Source organism: Choristoneura fumiferana, chromosome 23 (assembly GCF_025370935.1).
Source record: "Choristoneura fumiferana chromosome 23, NRCan_CFum_1, whole genome shotgun sequence".
Classification (NCBI taxonomy): Eukaryota; Metazoa; Arthropoda; class Insecta; order Lepidoptera; family Tortricidae; genus Choristoneura; species Choristoneura fumiferana.
In genome coordinates this window covers 6,789,945-6,796,491 of record NC_133494.1, presented here as the reverse complement: position 1 = coordinate 6,796,491, position 6,547 = coordinate 6,789,945, and the positions used below count along the sequence as shown (strand labels likewise).

The following is a 6,547-nucleotide window of genomic DNA, read 5'->3' as shown; positions in this document are numbered from 1 at the left end:
GCTAGCCTGTCGCCTACGGTGTACTAACCTATGTCCTCAGTTGTCTCTTATGATCCATGGGAGAAATGGAGAGGTGTAATTCTAACCCGACACCACACGGGTAGATATAAAGGAACACCATTAGATAGTTTTTGTTTAAAAAATGGTCTTCTTCTTCTTCTTCGTTACTAATATCACAAATTGAAAGTGGGTATATCTGTTTGTTACGTTTTCACGCCTAAAGGACTCAACCGATTTTGATAAAATTAGGTATGGAGATAGTTTGAGATCCTGAAAAGGACTGATAGTTTTTTATCGCGGAAAATTGTAAGATCCCGCTCGAGAGGGAATAAACTGATGATTCGGAGATGAAGAGATTTTATGCAAAAAATAATACCATTCTAAGAGTACAGTCGAACAAACTAACATTTGTACCAGGGTGGGACGTTAATAATCAATAGGCTATTTGACTATTTTGGACAGTCATGGTAATCTATTCTTTGTTACAAAATAAGACATTTTCATTAATATTTCCGGAAAATTTACTGTATTATGAGTAAAAATCAATATTAAAGTTTAAATTTTCAGAACCGCGCGAAAAACGATGTTTTTGTAATGGCGCCGAGCACCTGACATGTGTGACGTCACATGCCAGTAAACAAATTCCTAACCTCTGTTAAATAGTGCATATTAAGTGAGTTTCATCGATTTTCTTCAACATTTTTTTATATCATTATGTATAAATGGTGTGTAGTGCCACAATGTACAAATACGTCTTTAAGGAATCCACAAAAATTGTTTGTTTCTGTACCAACGAATCGAAAAAGGCGAAAAATGTGGTTACAGTTAGCTCGAAGGGACCCAAATGAAATTTCATCACATTCAAACGTCTTTATGTGTGAAGATCATTTTTATGTAAGTATCGATTAACTGTATACATACCAAAGAGTACCTAAACATATCGGTTTTCATTAAATAAGTACATATTTTAGTCTTAACCACTTGTAGTCAGAATGATCCTTTTCACCCTACATTGCAGAACAACACGCTCTAGGCTTGCTCTAGGATTTCAAATATTTTTGTATTATGTTGTTTAACTATGTTTTTTGTCATTAGCTATGCTGTCTTTTAACAAGCTTTTATTTAGTTTCACTTGTCCCGTTGTCTGTCTGAAATCAAATCTTGCAAGTTAAATTTGACCAACTTCCAGTAGTTGGATTGACTTGAAATTTGGTATACTTATGTAAATTGCGTGACAATACAATAATCTGGTAGTCACATCCTGGTAGTCCAGCCAGGATCATCTCCGCAGGACGGAACTTTTCAACAGTTAATGACATCATCAACTTGAAATTTGGTACCTACATATGCAAATGTAGTTTGGGTGGCAATGCAAGTACAGTCAACAAAAAGTAGTCGGCAGAAAAAGCTTGTATAATACAAGCATGAAATTTTTACCAAAAATTTATTTCAAAGATAGTGTGTGATAGTGGCTACCTATATCAGAAATGATGTTAAATTTCAGATGGAAAAAGACACAACTAACTACATGCAGCATAAATTGGGCTTCAGTAAGAAAATACTTCTAACAAATGAGGCTGTGCCATCTAAATTTCACTGTCAAAAGGATCGCAAAAGATTGTTGTCTGATGATGAATCTGCTCAAGAAGTTTTTTTTAAAAGGAAAAGAATTGAGCTTGTCAGAGAATGTCTGCAAAGCCAAAGTGCGACTGAAACCCAAAAGGAAAGCTTAAAAAAAGATGATGATATAGTGCAAGAAATTATTAAGCCAGAAGGTATGATACTTATCTATTTAAAACAAATTTTAATGTCAAAGTAGAAATAAGTTTATGTAATTCAAATATAGGCCATACCATAAGTGTAAGTATAAAGGAAAAGTTGTTTTGCTTATTCAATACAATTCTTAATTTCAAGTGCCTTTAAAAAAAAATTGAAATGAAGTTACTAATTTTAAATATTAATCTTTTCAGAAATACTACGAACTCAAGACAAAGATACTGTTACAGACTCTATCATTACTGCAGAAAAAACTGTTCAAGCAAGAATAAAACGAAATGTGCATTATAGGAGCAAGGCCATCCAAACAATATGCCAAAGTAAAAGCATTACCACGTCACCATTGAAAGTGACTACGACTTCTCGTTTGACTTCACCTTTTAAAATAGTTCCTTGCCATGGAAAACCATCACAGACGGGAGTTGTCAAAAGAGCGAAGAGAAATATTGCCCTTGAAGAGGAAAAATCTGATAGTGATATTTCTTATTTTGAAAGTGGCCATTCATCACCGTTTGTAACCACTTCATCATCAAGGGTTACTGACTCTGACAGTGTCACAAATACCAATGAAAATATTGAACAATTGCAGCGTCTCAAAAATACTGTGCGCTTAATTGAAAAAAACCTTTGTTGTATGTTGGTATTTCCAAAGAATGTTATTTTTTAATTCAGTTATTGCACAAACACACAAATATAAAATAGAATATATTTTACTATGTTTGAAAAAAATTAGAATGAACACTACGTTTTCCGAACTAGAGGATAATTTTGGAATGTCATTATCTTATGCCAGTAAACTATTTTTAGTAAACATACCTATAATAAGTAGTTTTTTAAAACCATTTATTGTAAAGTTGGATAAAAAGTTAATAAAAAGAACCTTCCTATTGCATTCAGACATAACTATCATAATGTCAGCTGTATCATAGATTGTTTAGAAATTGATATACAAAAACATCAAAAGCTGTTTATCAGGCACTGACATGGTCGGACTACAAAAAGGGGAATACTGTAAAGTATTTAATATCCTGCACACCTAATGGTTTGATTAATTTTATTTCTCAGGGGTTTGGGGTAGAACAAGTGATGTTACTATAGTTGAAAACAGTAAATTTCTTGATGAATTACAAATAGGAAGTTGTATCTTGGCGGACAGAGGCTTCAAACACCTTGAGCAGAAACTTCATGAAAAGGCCATGAAACTTTTAAGGCCACCCAGTGTAAGCACTGGTGAAAAATTGTCAAAAACAGAAGTTCGACAAACTAAGATAATCGCTAGCTTGCGAATTCATATTGAACGCACAATCAGGCGTATAAGAGAATTTCATATGCTCAAGCAACATTCAGTGATTAATAATAACATACTTCGTGTTCTTGACCATATCATTATCATTGCATGTGCTCTTATTAATTTACAGAATTCTCTTATTAAATAATATAAAATAAAAAAAATTAAAACAAGGAATTGGTTTTTTATTTAATCATCACACACTGGTGTTACAACACAAAATAGGATAGACATTTTTTTTCCAGAAAATTAGTACCTTTTTTACTAAATTCCTAACATATTCACTATCATAATTTTCTAGCACAATTTCTACTTTCCTCGTCTCTTCAAATTTGCTGTCAGCAACACAAAAATAGCACTTTTTGATACCAGTTGCATACATTTGCAGTTGCACCTGTGCCTTATATTTAGTTGTAATAATTCCATTTTTTAAATAATTCTCTTTGGCTTTTGCCTTGGTAGGGCATTTAATTTCTATAATGGCATCCTTTGTTAAGCCATCAGGAGATGCTGCGATCATGGGATGGTCTTTGCATACAAAAAGCCCACACAAACTGATTTTTTTTTTTAAATTTTTACTTACTGTCTTTCTGACAGAGTGCTCCAAATTTCTGCCTCTCTTCATCGCTGCTGTATCAGGTACTTTTGCACCCATTATAGTGGCCACCAATGACCCATCTGGTGTATGGCAAACACTAACCTCGTGTGCCTTTGATGCTGTGATACGGCCATATCGCATCTCATACCATAAGCTGCTTTTATTCTGCCCCCTTGTTGCTTCTTCGATCATACTTATTGCAGTTACAGTGAATGATGTTTTCATCAAGTCAATAAGCTTGTCTACATTGTTTTTGATTTCTGGAGTTTGATCTAATAGTAAACAGTGCAATGAATATTTCATAATGCCACTGTGTCTAAAATCATCTTGGTATTTTAATAACTCACAGTTATCAATTTTTCTCTTTTTGGCTTCAGTAATAAATTCATCATATAATGCAGACGAACTTGGTCGGTGTGGTACTTCTTTTTTGGACATCTGCTGCACAGTAATATACTTCATCGTAGTCCCTACTTTGGATAACGTGGACTTCTTCCAATAACACTCAATGGAAGTGCATGAAGGTTCCTCAGTGCGACGATGGACCCACATCAAAAAAGCTACTGCATGCTTACATCCTCCGGCTGAAGCTGCACAGTCGTGGCACTCGCAGCTAATTATTTCACAGTCACTTTCGTCAACAGTCAATGTCACATTATATCCTTTGGCTCGTACTTTGTGCTCTGGGCACATCTTACACTTAACTGTGCAAATTCCACGCTCTCGGTGAAGTTGGACATACCCAATCGCATCGTCACCATATGATTCCCTGGCAGACCTGTGAAACAAAGGCAAAGGTCATGACAAAGAGAATTTACATCAAATTTACGAACAACATAACCTAAAATTAGATTTTACTAAACTTGAACTTTTATTATGCTTAATTACATGAAGGTTTGTAAATAAATAATGTCTATGGGGTACTTACACTGCTGTTTTTACGTTTTTAAGTTCCGCAGCATAGTAATCAGCGTTATTCTTAAAGAAACGTGCGACCATAAACGCATCTATCTTGGGTAGGTTGGTGTTATCAGCTCGCACAAAATTTGTCTCCATTTTAAGATTCAAAATGAATATGAATGCTAGAATTGCTAGAAGTTGCGAGATTTTCCAAAAACTGCTTTAAAATGCCCGTAAAACGCAAACTACTACTACTCTCAGTCAAGGAAGCTTTGTTTACTAGCATGTGACGTCACAAAAGTTTTAACCAATCACGGAGCGTTGACCATCACAGATAAAGTTGAAACAAATTCTATATTTTGTTTCGCGAAATATGCAAAATATATATATATTTTGTCTAAAATAAAGTGAAATATGTTATTTTATGCCTTTATCTTGTAGGATGACCATAATTTGGGGTATATTTTTAATGTTGTCAAATAGCCTATTTCACATAACATTTCGAAATACCTATACCTACGACAAGTGGGAAAAATTCTAAGCCTAAGGTACTTTGAGGTTCAATGTGTTAGCATGGTACTAACCACTAAAAATACCATTAAAAAATTAAGTACTCGAAAAAATTTCGTGTTTCTTTTACATCTCGCGGGAGTCGATCGAAGATGATCTTCGCTCAGGGAGGCAATTAAATTCAATGTTAATACTTAATTTATAGAATTCAAGCGCTATATACTTAATTGTCTATTTTCCTATTATAATAAATGCCAATTATGGTCTTTAAGATTGTCAATGTCAATGTCATGCTTGCTTGTGTTGGTAGCGCTGACCATAGACAGTCGCGTTCACAATAGGCACGGTCCGGTCGAAGTGCAGCGTGCAATGACGGCCTCACGGTCCCACCGAAGACCAGCGCCAGCTCTTGAGCGGCATTATGCTGAAGGTGGTCCGTTTCGTGAAAGTAACACTGTTTTTTTTCTCTTTCTTATGTATTTATTCTGTCACTGTTCAAATAAATGTAATTTCTTTTTCTTCTTTCTCTTTCTTTATTTTGATAATCATGTTTGATAATGTAAATTTAAGTTGGTTTAAGACCGATGTCAAAATTAAAGATTAATTGTTCACAACTCAATTTGCAAAAAATGTTGCTGGTAACACAGATTCTTCTCAAATGTTTGATTACTAAGCAAAAATAAAATAGGGAAATTTATTTGTATCAAATCATTTATCGGTGGGGCACGATTTAGTTGGTCAGCGAAAATTTCATACAAATGTGTATGGAATGGAAAATGCCCTTTATTTTAACACGACTTCAAAAAAGGAGGAGGTTACTATTCGGTTGAATTTTTTTTATTGGCCAAATCCTTGTCAACTTCCGTAGCATTGGCTACAAGGCAATGGATAATTTCCATTAGTAACATGAATCCCACAAAGTCAAAGTCAAAATATCTTTATTCAATTTAGGCTATAACAAAGCTATTATAATGTCAAAAAAATCTACAAACCGTTCGGAAAAGCCCTGTTGAGAACGAATCGGCAAAAAGCTCAACGAGGTTTTTTTTAAAACAGATTTACGCAATTATTATAAATCTACACATCACAATATTTAACAGAACTTTATTCACAATCCCTCTAATATAAAATACATAGTTTGTAGGTAAGTTTGTTTGTTACTTCATCACATTTAAAATCACTGAACCGATTGTGATGAAATTCAGTATAAGTACAGAAGAAAATGTCTAAATTAATGAATGATTGGTCTCGCGCGGTCGCTCGACAAGATACGGCCGGCGTACTTGGCAAATGCGGCAACAAATAGTATACGGCGAATCGGCGTACCTGACCCGAGGCGAGTCCAAAGACTCAGTATATATGGCGAGTCATCCGCGTTGCAAACTTGGGTAATGTGCATGTCCCAAATTTGTTAATTTTTAGTCATAAACCGAAGTAAAATGCCAGTTTTCGCAGTGAAACTGTTAAAATAATAC

The 6,547-nt window shown here is 34.5% G+C and overlaps 1 protein-coding gene and 1 pseudogene across 1 annotated transcript; one reads left to right on the top strand and one right to left on the bottom strand.

The window, feature by feature from the left end:
- The first annotated feature begins 440 nt into the window (after positions 1–440).
- On the top strand, positions 441–3,212 carry LOC141440680 (uncharacterized; annotated as a pseudogene).
- Positions 3,213–3,260: 48 nt separating this feature from the next.
- On the bottom strand, positions 3,261–4,926 carry LOC141440681 (uncharacterized). Its single transcript, XM_074105209.1, has 2 exons — positions 4,591–4,926; positions 3,261–4,440 (listed from the first exon to the last, which is right to left on the bottom strand). The coding sequence occupies exons 1-2, from the start codon at positions 4,716–4,718 to the stop codon at positions 3,261–3,263; spliced, it is 1,308 nt and encodes a 435-aa protein (XP_073961310.1). The 5' UTR covers positions 4,719–4,926.
- Between the last annotated feature and the right edge of the window lie 1,621 nt (positions 4,927–6,547).

Bases quoted from the DNA above. Each gene is read 5' to 3' on its own strand.
- LOC141440681 (XM_074105209.1), bottom strand. From the start codon at position 4,718: ATGGAGACAAATTTTGTGCGAGCTGATAACACCAACCTACCCAAGATA. The intron at 4,441-4,590 runs GTAAGTACCCCA...TTTGTTTCACAG, and splicing joins AAAAACGTAAAAACAGCAGT to GTCTGCCAGGGAATCATATG.